This window comes from Vicia villosa, linkage group LG5 (assembly GCF_029867415.1).
Source record: "Vicia villosa cultivar HV-30 ecotype Madison, WI linkage group LG5, Vvil1.0, whole genome shotgun sequence".
Classification (NCBI taxonomy): Eukaryota; Viridiplantae; Streptophyta; class Magnoliopsida; order Fabales; family Fabaceae; genus Vicia; species Vicia villosa.
This window is the reverse complement of record NC_081184.1, coordinates 151,041,890-151,056,958: the sequence shown is the minus strand read 5'-3', so window position 1 is coordinate 151,056,958 and position 15,069 is coordinate 151,041,890. Positions and strand designations below refer to the sequence as shown.

General features: G+C 33.3%; 1 protein-coding gene across 3 annotated transcripts; it reads right to left on the bottom strand.

Annotated features, from left to right (window-relative positions):
- Positions 1 to 1,896: 1,896 nt before the first annotated feature.
- On the bottom strand, positions 1,897 to 11,431 carry LOC131603191 (protein ACTIVITY OF BC1 COMPLEX KINASE 8, chloroplastic-like). 3 transcript variants are annotated; one of them, XM_058875470.1, is made up of 21 exons: positions 10,743 to 11,431; positions 10,480 to 10,615; positions 9,926 to 10,092; positions 9,153 to 9,273; positions 8,921 to 9,021; positions 8,597 to 8,695; positions 7,761 to 7,871; positions 7,605 to 7,684; positions 7,410 to 7,479; positions 6,977 to 7,050; positions 6,798 to 6,867; positions 6,593 to 6,681; positions 5,903 to 6,027; positions 4,407 to 4,487; positions 4,269 to 4,329; positions 3,721 to 3,775; positions 3,532 to 3,630; positions 3,334 to 3,423; positions 2,673 to 2,732; positions 2,436 to 2,563; positions 1,897 to 2,302 (listed from the first exon to the last, which is right to left on the bottom strand). In XM_058875470.1, the coding sequence occupies exons 1-20, from the start codon at positions 11,172 to 11,174 to the stop codon at positions 2,447 to 2,449; spliced, it is 2,238 nt and encodes a 745-aa protein (XP_058731453.1). In that variant the 5' UTR covers positions 11,175 to 11,431; the 3' UTR covers positions 1,897 to 2,302; positions 2,436 to 2,446. The 3 variants fall into 3 exon arrangements, with proteins under 3 accessions (XP_058731453.1, XP_058731452.1, XP_058731451.1); XM_058875469.1 differs by having other exon boundaries at positions 1,897 to 2,296; XM_058875468.1 differs by having other exon boundaries at positions 1,897 to 2,563.
- Between the last annotated feature and the right edge of the window lie 3,638 nt (positions 11,432 to 15,069).

The following is a 15,069-nucleotide window of genomic DNA, read 5'->3' as shown; positions in this document are numbered from 1 at the left end:
GAAAATTTCAGGTTCTAAAGAAATTTTCGATACACACCGAAAATTCCAAATATCTGGTATTGGTTTTCTACGGAAATTCGTGAATTTTTCAGGACGGCGTAATGTTTTGTGAATCGCACCGGAAATTTTAAATTTTCTGATAAATGGATACCGAAATTTTGTAAAAAACAAAGAATTTCTGGTATCAGCCAAAAAGAGGTACCGGAAATTTGCTTTTTGATGATTTTTGCCACAGTAATTTTTTTTTCAGAAAAAGTAAAAAAAAAAAGAGTAAATAATGTCAGGAGCATTTTAGGATTAATGTAAAATGGAAGGTGACATGTATATTTCTCAATAATAAATTTGGAGTTGTTGTTTTAGAGTGGAGTACTAGAAAGGCATAGAAGGCGAGATGATTATGCCAAAAACAAAGTTGAAAATAGCTCTATTTTAAAAATAAAAAAATTTAAAAATTATTACCAAGTAATGTTTTAAAAACTGAATTGAACTGTCTGGTTGAACAGGAACCGAAAGTGACTCTGGTCCGGTCAATTTTATAAAATTGCAGGTAAGTTAAAATCGAATTAAACTGTTCAATATCGTTTGAACCAAAGAATCGGAGCCGGTTTGATAAAACTGTCTGGTTCAAAGAAATACTTGTCATTGATCAATTTTAGTATTTTTTATAAAAATACTATTGTGTATAACTAAATAGTATTTTTTATAAATGAAAATAATTAATATGTTAGCACCAATATTTAGAACATTTTTCCTTAACAAAAAGGACAATCTTTTTTAACACAAAAGAGTAACACAAATTTCTAAGTTATAACAATATATGTTATAGTTTTGTTTTTTAAGTGTACCATTATATTGTGTAATTATGTCTATCATTGATCTCATAATATTAAGTTTGTAATAAATTTTTAAAATATTTATTTTATTAATTTTTGAACATAAGATTATGTGACTTGTCCATAAAATTTAACTTTATATTGTTAATTTATTTAATAATGGTTCGACCGTAAATTTAACCGATTAAACCAAAAGAACCTTAAACCGGAAGTCTTACCGGTTCGACTTTTAGTCCGGTTTTTAAAACACTCTTCCCAAATACTCTTGAGTTCGTGCACATTAAGTAATTATTTGTCATATGAAAAAGAAAAATAATAGCAAATACTTGACTTCAAGTTATTAACTCGTTGTCCAAAAATATCTCACATTACATAAATGAAGTTACAACCTTAAAGATTTCAATGAGTGTGTGTTCTTAAAGTTACAACCTTATGCATAATTTGATTAACTATTAGAGTTTTTCGAGCTTATGGCAAAAGAATATAGGCACGTTGTTTGATTGACTAATGACTACTCATTAAACACGAGAGATATTTGTGAGACTGCAGAAAAAATTGAGTATGGATGATTGTTGTAAAAACTAACTTTAGCTTGTTCTAATTGAACATTAAGTAATAAAAAAACCTGAAAATGAAAATGACTTGAGAACCCTTGAATATCAATGTTAACTATAGTTGAAAAGGCTGGGAATTTGACTATTTTTTTTGACTTAGCTAGGTAGTTAGCTGAGAACAAGCAACAACTCAACTACTCGAGCCAAGGGTCTGCAAAAAATTTGCAACAAAAAAAAAACTGAAGAAAAAAAATTGGTTTTCTTTTTCATTCAAGATGTGGAGGTGGAGGATGTTAGGAAATTGCTCCCATCAGGGATTAGGGGAAAAACAGAGCTGAGAGCAGGCATTTTTTACTTTGGCGTGAACAAAATTTTATCCCGTGATTTATTAGCAACAAATTTCAACATCTTTATTTCATCTTTTGCTTTCTCTTTTGAGCCTTTATGATATTCAATCTATAAAATATATGATTTCATCATGCTTCACTTTTATTTATTATCAAATAAAATACTCACATAACAGGAAAATTGTATTAATCATAGGGAACTTAAATCCTTCCAACATATGATTGGTAAATACTTACACTTGAAATTTCATTGTACAATTTATGTACCTCAGTTACAAGTATAACTTCCTGATGTCAATCTTTTTGGAAGCCATATCATACTATATAGTACTCGCAACAATAAATCCTATACTAATTCCTATATAATTTACTATTTACTGATACAGACAAGAGGTACAAAAGAAAAACAATAATAAAATGTTACGAGACCCTGCAGATATAATGAGGGAAGGAGAAGGGGGGTCGTGTTATTGACAAAAATGTGACTAGCCAATTGGCTACCTCGGTGCCTGATCCTTCGGGCAAAGAAATCAATTGAAGAGAAGAAACCTCCAATATAACTCTGCAACTTTCAGAAGAAATTTACGTTTTAAAATCTTGTCAAATAATCCTTTTGGTTACCTAGTTGTAGTTTTTGCAAATTATCTTAATATGAATGTTTCATATTTTCAATATTTTTTTAAATGTAAAGCAACATTCACCTAGTAGTTGCTTATGCAGTCCCTGTAATCAACCGTTCTCTTTCGTCTAACTTCTTGATTTTCACAATGCCAAAGAGAATTTGAAAACCAAAGATAGCACAAAAGAAATATGCTATAGTGGCAGGCACCTGAAAGAGATAAGATGCAACTAATAAATACAAAAAAGTACAGCCAGATAGATAATCAATTAATTGACATGATAATCACCACAAGACAATAGAGATTAGAATAGCATACCCTAATTGAATTGAGAGATAAAATTGTTGCAAGATTTACTAGGCTCCCAGCAGCTACTGCCTGTTAGGCAAAATGTCAGTATGAGTATGCAACTACACATTATCCGAACACTTATTAGAAGAGTTGATTATCAACAGCATACATGTGGTATACAGTATATGCATGCATGGAATATACTTGTGTCAAGAGTCAATATACACATTCATCATTCACTTATCTCTTGAAAAAAAATTATAAATATGAAACTATTCATATTTGTGTTAAGAAATGGTTCATACTTTTGCAACATGAAAACCAACACAAACATGCAAGGCCACTCGCTAATGCCCCAAATTTATTATTTTTCATCAAAAGTTAATAAAAAAGAAAACTTCAATAAATGTAAAAGCAGGTAAGCTAATATATAGGCGTGAAGTAATAAATGTATCAACTTTCATTTCCGTATTCTCATGAGTTGCTGCAAATGCAAGCATGGTCACACAACAACCAACAATTATTTGCAGTAGATAATAAGTTTGAACTTAGGCCATGCTGCATGCATATAAGCAAAAATGACAAACATATGAACATTTAAAGGTTATAAACAATTTAACATATCCAAACCAGATCCCAATAATAAATTAAATTTGCACTCCCACTGGTATTAAACAACTTCACTCACATTCAAAATTGTTTTCTGCACGGTCGCAACGCGTTGGAATGCTCTCTCGGATTCCAAAGCTCGGACTCTAAGCTTTAGATCACCTTGCTCCTGTGGAAAATTTAAGTACAACAAGATGTGATCTAAAATATCAGAAATCCCAAACAAAAGATACAGATCAAATTACTTAAATTAAGTCAACAAAAATATAATACAGACCAATCTTTCAATAACGCTGGCCAGCTTTTCAACTCTGTCAGCCTGTCTAAATAGGTTGTAAAATGCTTGAGATTGTCTGTCCCATCTCTTTCTGAAGTCCTGTATATGTTGAAGAATTATGAGAAATAACCATAATGGTAATAGCAATACTTAGACTGATAATCTATGATAGAACAAGTTTAAGACTACCTTTACAATAACTTCAACTCCTGCCTCACGGAATCTCAGCAACTCCAAGGCATAACTGCAGAACTAGGAGGTAGTTTTGTTAGATATGCGACGCAACACAAATAATTTGAGGGCTTCAACTTTATTTTATCTTAGAACATTGGAAACCTGAAAGGACAAGAAACAGAAACAAAACAAGGAAAACATAACTACACAAGAGCACTAGCTCCTCTTGGACAAAAACGTTCCAAGTACTCCCCCTGTAACAAAACATAAGCAAAAGAGATCCAAAGAAAACAAATGTATTTAGTCCAAAATATAGACCAAAAACATTTGACGTTTTGAATCCCATTTACTTGTATTTTATTACAGAGGAAGTACATCGACTAGAATTGAGATCCTCCAAAAATCGTGCTGCATGCAATCCTTTAAACCGATCTCATAATTCAAACTCATTAGACCAGCGGTCGGTGCAAAAATTCCCTTTGCCATGTGTGGTTGAAAAGAAATAAAAACTCGGTGTTTAAAAGTTCAAAAAATATATATATAAATATAAAGACAACACTCACGGTTTGGCAATCTCGGTAATATCAAAACGGGGGTCAAGTCCTTTTCCAATGCCATCCAAAACTGAAGAAACAAGTACACCTGTTACTTTGCAGTCACGTGCGTGTGCATAGTAAGATATTAAATTCAGCAATATTTACCTGAGAAGGCCCTAACAACAAATGTGAATGTGGCAGGAAACCGGAAGGGTTGGTCTGCTGCAATGGATAATAAATCTTCGCCTGTTAAAAGGGGAGATCTATTAGTGAAAAGCCTCTGGATTGCAAAATGTTATCGAACTAATAGCATGTTTGTTTTTCTCTAGGTAAGATCCCAAGCCATGTTTGGACAAAGATTACAAGAGGACAGTATTTGCCCAAAGTTAGGGGAGTCATCCCATTGAGAGTAAGATTCAATGAATAATCCTCATCCCATTTATAATTGAGTTATCATTGATTATTATTTATAACCTACCTGTTTACATATCTACTATAGCCTTTATTACTATCCCTAAGATTGTTCAAGAACCACTATCTCGTTCAATATGGCATTACACAGATGAGATGTTTGCTTTCGAGGAAAATCACAGATGGACTCTTGTTACCCCTCTGCATGCAAATATACAATTGGCTGCCGATGAATTTTTACTACTAAAGTGTACCCTAGAGGAAAGTGGATTGATGGAAATCTCATTGTGGAAAAAGGATAAACTAGATTTTATAGGTTGGATTATTAGGATATCTGCTCAACTGGATTTTCTTTGGCTTTCATAATTATGGCTACCATGAAACACTGCCATTTACATCATTTGAACAGTAAAAATGTCTTTCTGCACAGTGATTTGGATGAGATTGGGATTTATTGCTGAAGGGGAGTCAAGTTTTTTATGCAAATCATAGAAGTCTTTTCTAGAAAATCTACGCTGTGCTTGATTTGGAAAGTTTAGCAAAGTCATTCAACAATTTGGCATGACTTGTGAAGAAGATTTTTCGGTATTTTTAAGATGCTCACCATTGCAAAAACATCATTATCTGGTGGTGTATGTAGATGATATTGTTATTATAGACGATAATAATAAACAAGGCATCAATTATCTGAAGCAGTATCGATTCGAACGCAGACAATCACAGACAAGTGTTGCTATTTCTTAGAGAAAGTATTAACATTGTATTCAGGAAGGGAGAAAGATGCTAAACTACAAACTGATTGATACTAATATGGATGCTATTGTAAAGCTTCTACTTAGGTACATACCAAAGATGTGGAAAATTAAACAATTTCTTTGGGAAAAGGTAAGGTTGGGCACAGAATTTAAAAAGAAGCCAAAAAAGAAAACCTTAAAGAACTAAAGTTTTGTATATGGATCCAATTAAGGCTTAGGCTTATCGTCTCAACCCCAAAAACTAATCAAGGGATGAAGATTACCCAGGCCTTATATATACCACTTTGGTTGGGTCATATCTCCAATGTGGAATTTCAAATCAACAATCAGTTTAAACCAATAGCCACTAGCCCAAACAGCCAAACATTATATTCTCCCACAAGAGTTCACATATTATCATCATCGTGTATACCCAACTACATAAGCAATAATCGGAGTATGCATGCATTCCAGTAATCTAAACCTAAAGACACATGATTAAACATGATATGTTACCAATAGCAGCTAGACGTTCTTTCTTCTTCATTACTTTTTCTTCTTTGCTTAATGGCGTCTTGAATCCAACTTCAGCTGCCTCCAACTCCTTCTCTCTCCTCTGTGCAGCAAGACGTTCTTCAAAACTAAAGAACAATAAAATTGATGAACTCAGTCAAAGATTGAAGTAAACTGCTGAAATAACTAATCAATAGTTCAGTAGAGAGAGTGATCCTAAACCAATATGTTAGCAAGGAAAGAAAATATAAACCTAAAATAACGTCAAGTAGTCAGAAATGTGCAGTAATATTTTCAAAAAATATCACTATTTCTACTATTTTTGTGAAAAATGCTGCTTATTTACAAGGACATGGCAAGTCATAAACTTTTATGAGGGCTATGGTGGTACTTATATATTACATGTCAATGAAGCCAACAAGCAGTTTGAACATACAACTAGAGCCAACCCTAGTATCGCTATATTCCTCACATGACTAATCAGCACATCCAAGTGGTTCAGCATTACCCCAACTAACAAGCAAAATTTTTTACTTCCAATATTATTTATAGGTTTAAAATAATTTTCTAGTGGTCTTAAGAAGCCTACGCAGGTACTTAAAATCCATCATTTATAATCCATATAATGATATTCACTTAGAGAGAAACTATTTGTACTTGATGTATTCCCACTAAATTGATTCAATAAACTACCTAGTGAGGAAGAACTGTGCCGTTCGCCTAACCGCAGTCATATCTCCAGTTGGGACAAGAACACCCATCTGAATCATTGCTTCAAGGACCTGCATAAGTGCATAAGCTTCATTTGGTGATAAATTTAGACTCAAAAAATGGAATTTCATGCTAGAGTGTTCATGACAACATGGAACCCCGTCCGGAAAAAAAAAACTATATTTACCTTATCTGGACTCTTCTCATAAACTCCATAAAAAGCTTCTAGTAAACCTTCTCTGATATTTTGACTTATACTGTAAGATGCAACACAATCACAATTGTAATGGCAATCATCTCAGTAAGCTTAAAATGCTCGACCTCTAAATCTGTATTTCAATTATACAAAAAAGATAAAGAACATACCTTCCCATCATACCAAAATCATAAAAGATCAATCTTCCACCATTGACATCATCGACTGCAATATTTCCAGGGTGCTGCATTGACAATGTATATATTATTTACTCACAAGAAGAAGTGTCTAATCCAAATTCCTGAAAGATAGTCATGAAATATGAGAACTCATAAGTCCTTGATATCAACTCCTAGGGAAGCTGAATTCTAGTTCTCAAGAAATTTCCCAAGGCAACAGATGATAATCAATAGGGTACAAGTAGCATGCTGCTTGCACCATGAGCAGCAGATTCTTGAACGTTGCAATATAAGAACATGTAAAAGTAATAGTAAACTCAGCACATTAGCTTTGATACACAATTATCAGGCTAAACAATCCAAAAGAATCATTACAAAGAAAGAACTCAAAAACCACTTGGCAATTCTAGAAACAATAACATACAGGATCGGCATGGAAGAAACCATGTGAGAGAATCTGCTCCAAGTAAGATTCAACAGCATATCTCCCAAGCCTGGAAGATAAGAAAATATTGAATTCATTTTAGTAGATACCAAACTCAGTAATAAAGATGTGCACAGAAGTAACAGGTAACATGCCAATAGTGATTTTGCATACAGAAAACCAGATTCTATTAACCTTTTGCGGTCAACACCCAGCTGATCTAAAGCTTGTATTTTGTTTATTTTAATCCCCGGAACATACTCCATTGTCAGAATCTGCAATGGAAAAACAGTTAAATTATGGATGAAGAATAGTAACCGTGGTATGAATGTATATTTCTATTAGTTAAACCTGTGGGGTGGTATAATCCCAGTAAATTGAAGGGACTTTCACATAATCCATGTTCTTAAAGTTGCTTGCAAATAGCTCAGCATTGGCAGCTTCCTTGGTGTAATCAATCTCCTGAAAAATGTTATCCATGTTATGTCAACAGGACCAGATAAAGTTGAGGTTGTGCTGAGAACAAATGCAAACATCTTACTGGAACAAGAAAAACAATCTGCAACTCTAACCCGGCCCCACCCCCAACCTGCAGCTATTGCTAAACGCCTATAAAAGTCATTTTATTTATATATTGTCTAAGTCCTAACCATTATAAGGTAATCACACGCCATTTGTGGTTTCAGATAAAAATGAATGGCAAGTGAATTACTCAACAGGCATGAGGCATGGTCATTTCTGAAGCATTGTGTTTACACCTATACAAAAGACATCCTAATCGTCCATTTTACACCATGAGCTAGCCAGGTAAAATCGCAAGTCACCTTATTCCTTCTGTGAAAACAATTCAGCTAATATTCTTAGTAACCACTTGTTTGTTTGAATAAAAAGCCTCTTACTCAATATTCAGAAATCATAAGTTCTTCACTATGAATTTGATATAAAAAGTCTTTTATGACCCAAAAGAACTTCTTTGGTTTTCCCATATGCCTTTCCAAAAGCAGGGCCAGCCTCTGACAGATTCCATTAACCTGAACCTAATCAAACTCTGCATGAGTAGCACTCCTAGTCCTACGTAACTTAATTGACCATAACAGATTATACCAATACGATGAAAACTTAGACGTGAAATTTTCTTCAGTTGATCTCAAATAGATGAGTGAAGCAACTTTCCAGAGCATCATTACCTGATATAAAACAGAAGCACACTCATCATAAATAGCAACCCAATCCCTCTTTGCACCATCTGATTTAGGATCAATTTTTTGAAGATATTCAGCAATAACCTGGAGAAACAAAAGAAGACTAATGTATCAATGTTTTCTGAAATTATGGAAGTCTTCAAAGGCTGGAAACTCTATTATTAAGCATCCATCATGCAATGGAAGAAATAGAAAAAGTTTACAATTTTGAAAAAAACTTGTCAAATTTGAAAATAAGTCGAGCAGAAGGTAATAAAATTATCCAATAGTAATGTTACAGATACATAAAGCATCAAGTATAACACTAACCCTTAGGTTTTTAAGATCAATATCAAAAAGACCCTTGAGACCAGGCCTTTGAACCTTGATAACAACCTCCTGTCCCCTTAATTTCGCACGATGAACCTGCCCTGCATTGGGAAAAGATAATTCATTTTTCCTTTCCTCCATGCAAACATTAGACCTAAAACATAGGTACATTGAACCAAGTTTGATTGTACAATTTCTATTACAAATACATGAAAAATAAAACAATGATTACCAAGACTTGCAGCAGCTATTGGCTCATAGTCAAACTGATCAAATATGCCAGCTATAGGAGCTCCAAGCTCTTCCTCAACAATAGCCATAGCAGTCTCTGAGGGAAATGGAGGAACTTGATCCTAAATCCAAAAACTAGATAATTAAAACCTAAGGAAATCCAACCTTAATATGGTTTTCTATTGATTAAACCTTTTTAGTTTTTCCATGGTGAAGATGATTTTATCATTAACATTCTAAATTCAGTGATACATTCCCAAACACATTAACTTTATCAAACGACACCAACTGCTTCCGAATTAAATATGCAACATTTACATCTCAAGAATACAGGGATAACAAGGCCTCGCCAAACCTTACAGAAGGAAAATTTGCTTCTCGTGAAACTAATTCCAACATAATAATGTATAAATCAAATCGAAATGGTATGAAATGTCACATAATTTATTAGAAAATATAGGGATTTAATTGCAAAATAGTTTAAAAAATTCATATGAAAAGTCTCGGGAATAAATATCCTCTTAGGGATCATGTCTGCAAGTAAAGAAATAAGAAAACAAAACAACGACTGATAAAATGAAAACAATAGAATGCCAAACAACAAATAAAGAAATACATAAAATCCAAAATTTAGAGAAATTTGAAAATTTCCCATTTTTTCTATGAGAAACCATAAACACTATTAATAACAAATTGGATACATCAGAAGCAAGTGTATAATATTTCAATTCCAGTAAATTATCTTATAAATACTATACAGAGCTCCAACTTAACCTGAAGTTCTGACAATTGGTCAACATATTCTTGAGGAAGAATGTCCACTCTTGTGGAGAATTGCTGGCCAATTTTGATAAATGTAGGACCTAACCGGAGAATGCTTTCCTTCAGCCATTTGGCAAGAGTCTTTCGCCTTAAGGTTTTCTTTTCCTCAGTCATTCCTCCTACAAATAATATATTGGAGTCAAATAACAAAAACAGTCAAAAAGCTGAGAATTTTCAAACTTCAACAAACACACATTAAATGTTGATTTTATAAATAAACAAAATTGAAGTTTAGTCAAAATTCTATGAATAAACCTGACTACCCTAGAGCTCCCAAAATTCTCAGCAGATTCATAAACAACTCATCTACATCCTTATAGGGGAAAGGGGTGCAAAAAGGCTTTTCCACTTCAAACTTAGACCTAGTCCAATTAGTCTTTGCAAGCTTATAGATATTTACTAACAAGCAAAATGGGAATGCTTCTAAAAAAGTGAGATGCATAAACTAATTCCAATGGTTTGCAACAAAAACATCTATTATAATCTACTGATGATAAACAAGAAACCTTTATAAGAGAACTTCTGACGATCCAACCAAGACTTGAAGACAAAAGTAATAACAAATCCCCAAATTTCCAATGTTCTCTGTATCGTCGAGTAAGTCTTGAACCTACTCCAACGACCACCAGGCGCAACCGCCACCTGCAAAAACAAAAAACAAAAATCACACATTCACCCCACTCATTCAACCTAGCATAAAATTCTTCCCTCTTTTTCAAAATCAGAATCCAATTCATCTTCGCAAAATATCTCAGCCACATATACGTACCTCAACTTGTGCTTCACCATTTCGTTTGAACCATGCATCTTCTTTTCCAATCTCCTCCAACCTCTTCTTCCTCCCAACTTCCTTCCGCTTCGAGGTTTCAACAAAATCTTCAACAACTTCCGCCGCCACGCCATTGCCATTTACATACTTCACTAAGCTTCCATTTTCACTACCGTTAACGTAACCTCTAACGGAACCGTTTTTACCGTTTACAACAGTTGTTGCAGTTCCGTTTCTATTCCACTTCACATCGCTCACTCTTTCTTCTATCAATGCACTTTCTTCCTTGACAGCGCGAATTCGAGTAACATTGTATTTGTACTTAGAAACGGAATATAAAGAGCGGAATTTAGTGAGAGAACGACGACGTTTTGGTGTGATTTGTGGAGTAAGAAAATTGAGTTCGGTTAAGAGTAGAGAAGATGAAGCCATTGATGTGTGTGTGAGAGAGAGGATCAAAGTCGAACCCTAATTTTCATGGAAGAAAAGTGTGAGAAAGAGAGAAAGAAGAGAAAGAAGAGTAGTTGAAGTTGAAGTTGAAGACAAGAGAAAGAACAAAAGTGGAGAGATGAAAGAGGAATGTGACACGTGGCAATCTTAAAGATGAGCTATGAAGGTTTTTAGAGGGTTTTGATTGGTGTGTAGATTTCGCGGGTTGTGTTATGAGCCACGGAATGGGTTGCTTTGCATTGCGTGGTAAGCTTTATTGTGTTGTGCGGCAAGGCAATTCATGGCTAGCAATGTATTGGGTTGATGTGTGTTGGTTTGTTGGGAGTTTGATTCAACGGCTACCAATGCAAGATACATTTTTTATTTTAGGAGCTTCTTTTTTATCATCATTGTGATAAAAAATACTCTTCAATGATTATACAACTACATTGAGAAAATTTGGACAATTGTGTTTCAATTTGGTGGCGTATGTTTTGAAAATCATGTTAACTTCAAATGGTAAACATTTACAATATACTAAATAGATAACTAACTGTCAATGAAATTTTGGTATACTGAGATCACATCTGTCACAACAACAAAAACAATTATGTTTACATAAGGTAAACTATTGATTGAAAGTAATTAACATAGATAATTGTTAATTTAATTTGGTGCAACATTACTTACTTTGGAGACATTAAAGTCAAGGAGAAAATCATATTTAATAGTATTAGTTTAAATTCTAAGTAAACAACATCTGGTTTTCAATCTTCTCACCTAATCACTACCTGTGTTATTTCTATCTAAGACACTCTTAGATATGAGACTCATCTCGTTTTTCTTTAACCAGACAACATTGATAACAACTTTAATCAAATAATATAAGACACACTTCCAAGACACACAGTACACTCTTGCTTAAAAGCTTATGAGTAGGGGTGTTCGCGGTGCGTTTGGACGATTTTGATGCTAAAAATCATCTGAACCGCAAAAGAAAAAAATATGTGGTTCGGTTGGCTTTCAAAAATAAAATTGAATCAAATCAAACTAATGAGGTTTGGGTTGGTTTGATTTTTTTTTTTAAAAATTATTGAGCCATACATAAACATATAGAAGAAAATATGATTTTGTGTTTAATTATTCATACATTACCATAAAAAAGTTTATAATTGTCAAAATAAATTTATAATGTGATACATAAAAATGTGTCTTCCAATTTTATCTTATGTCTAAAGAATGATATAAATGAAATTGCATTCATAAATAAATATTATACAAAGAATACGATTTTTGTCAAAATAGTATTTATAAATGAATAATATTTTATTTTTTGATGATATAAAAATAAAAATAAATATCATACAAAGAGGATGATAAAATGATAAAATGTACACATAGTATTAGTTGGTTCTCTAAAGAATTAAAGAAATATATATTAGTTAGTAAGATTTTGTAACATAATGCGGTTTGGGTTGGTTTGGTTTGATTCGGTTTGCAAAATACAAACCGCAAATCGAGTGCGGTTCTATTAGAAAATGACTCAAACACATCCGAACCAAATGCAGTTATTTGCGGTTTCGATTCGATTCGGCTTTGCGGTTTCTATTGGGTCGGTTCAGTTTTGAACATTGTTACTTATGAGTGTTTGACAAATTACATCTCAAGCTCAGTCCAACTAAATATCAAGGTGATAATAGAGTGGCTCACAATAAACAAAGAACAAACTAAAACCCTAAAAAAAACTCTTCAATACGCACGACTTAGTTAATGTATTAGGTTTAGATCGTTCTTTTAAATAGTCTTCCATAAGCATGGACTTCGGGCTCTTCAATAAAATTGATGCAAATCCACAAACTGATTGCTGCATAATTTATGCAGAAAACTTCTCCTTGAAATAAGGAACAAACATCAGAAGTTTCCTAAAATGTCTCAGCATCCTATTTTACGAAACAAGTGTACAACTGGAATAAAAACAGTTATTTTAAAATTAATCCTTCTTGTACTACAAAAATATGTGAGATAAAATAGTAGAGAATATCACATTTAAATATATCAAATCTTCCAAGAAGTAAAAATGCAGTTTGCTACGATGTTTGATCAACATGTCACGACATCTTTCTCAACATCTTATTCGGACACACATTTTAATAAAATTGTTGTCAATCATAAAATCACAGAACTAACAATCTCTCCTTTGGAAAATTTTGGCTAAAACAACTTTTGCATAATGAAGCTGAAAAGAAATAAAAACAGCAGCAAACAACCACAAAACACAAGATGCACAAATCAGAGCATACTTGGTGTATCATCAAAAACATATCAGAGTCACACGCAATAAAAATAAAGAGAGAGACTCAGCCTCACACACATGGAAACACACATAGAGAAATAAACTCTCGTACTCCAAAATTCCTTCTGAGACCAGATGTTATGACATTATGTCTGACATCACAGCACTACAAATAATCACACAATAAAGAGAGAAATAAACTCTCAACACACCAACATCATACTCCTCCTATCACACGTGATCATTACTCCCCTTGTCACATAGAATCAAAACTCCCCCTAAAAAACATATCCAACACACATAACCAAACACATGCATATACAATCATGCACATATTCAAACAACCAAATCCACACAATTTCTTCCCTTTTTTAAGCCATAATTTAGACAACAACTAGTGATAACTCATCAGCATCCTCTTCTTCTTTGTCTCTATTTATAATACCACCAACCCATTATTCCTCAAAGAAGCAGATCTCTATTTCACCCATTAATTTTTCAAATTGATTTGCGTACAATGCTTTGGTGAAAATATCATTCAGTTGCTTCTTAGAGGCCACATGCTCCAAAGTAACAACTTTGTCTTCAACAAGATCCTCGATAAAATGATGACGGATGTCAATGTGCTTAGTTCTGCTATGTTGGATGGGATTTTTGGAAATGTTGATAGCACTCAGATTATCACAGAATAACGTCATGACATCTTGCTTAACATTATACTTTTTTAGCATCTGCTTCATCCAATTTAGCTGAGAACAAATGCTTCCTGTTGTAATATACTCAGCCTCAACAATAGATAGAGACACATAATTTTGCTTCTTTTTGAACCAAGATATTGAAGGTGCGAAAAACGCAAGAAATAGGTTTGAATTGGGTTGCACCAAATGTGATATTTTCACAACTCAAACACAAAGCTTAACAAGTGAATAAAAATAAATTAACTCAATTATTTTTATCTTGGTTCACTGTTAACAAAGTTACTCCAATCCATCGGCAAGGTGACTTTTCCTTATCAACAAGGAATTAATCCACTATAACCAAACTGATTATAGACAACCACAATAAGTATGATCAACATTGTTGACAAATATAACAAGTCATATAATCCTTAATGCCAAGTTGCTAACAACCATACTGAATTAGATCAACCTTGTTGGCAACCCCAACAAGTTCAGCTGATTCTTAATGTCAAGCTATAGACAACCGCAATAAATCTAATCAACCTTGCTGACAATCCCAACAAGTTCAGTTGATCCTTATTGCCAAACCACTTTGATTGCATCCAAAGTCTTCTTGAGAATCCTGGTTAAACCCAGTCTCTCAAGGAACCTATCAACAATCATTGATTACAAATATGTGCATACAAATATGCTTCCATTAAGCATATTACACAATGTTTGAGTACAACAACACAGAAATGATGAAAGCAAGATATGAACAAAAGCTCTTTGCTAAAAATACAAAACTATACAAAGAATATCTCAATAGAGTTTGTGCAATGCTTTGGTGTAGTTTTGTATAACCGATTCGTTAATTTCAAATTCATCCAAGTATTCCTTTTATAGCTGAAGAAATATATCAGTTAGAGGGTAGAATAAGAAACAC

Excerpts from the sequence above, each read along its gene's own strand:
- LOC131603191 (XM_058875468.1), bottom strand. The coding sequence starts at position 11,174 with ATGGCTTCATCTTCTCTACTCTTAACCGAACTCAATTTTCTTACTCCA. Across the intron at positions 3,424-3,531 it reads CCAGCGTTATTGAAAGATTG|GAGCAAGGTGATCTAAAGCT; the intron begins GTCTGTATTATA and ends AATTTTCCACAG. Across the intron at positions 2,564-2,672 it reads TATCTCTCAATTCAATTAGG|GTGCCTGCCACTATAGCATA; the intron begins GTATGCTATTCT and ends TATCTCTTTCAG.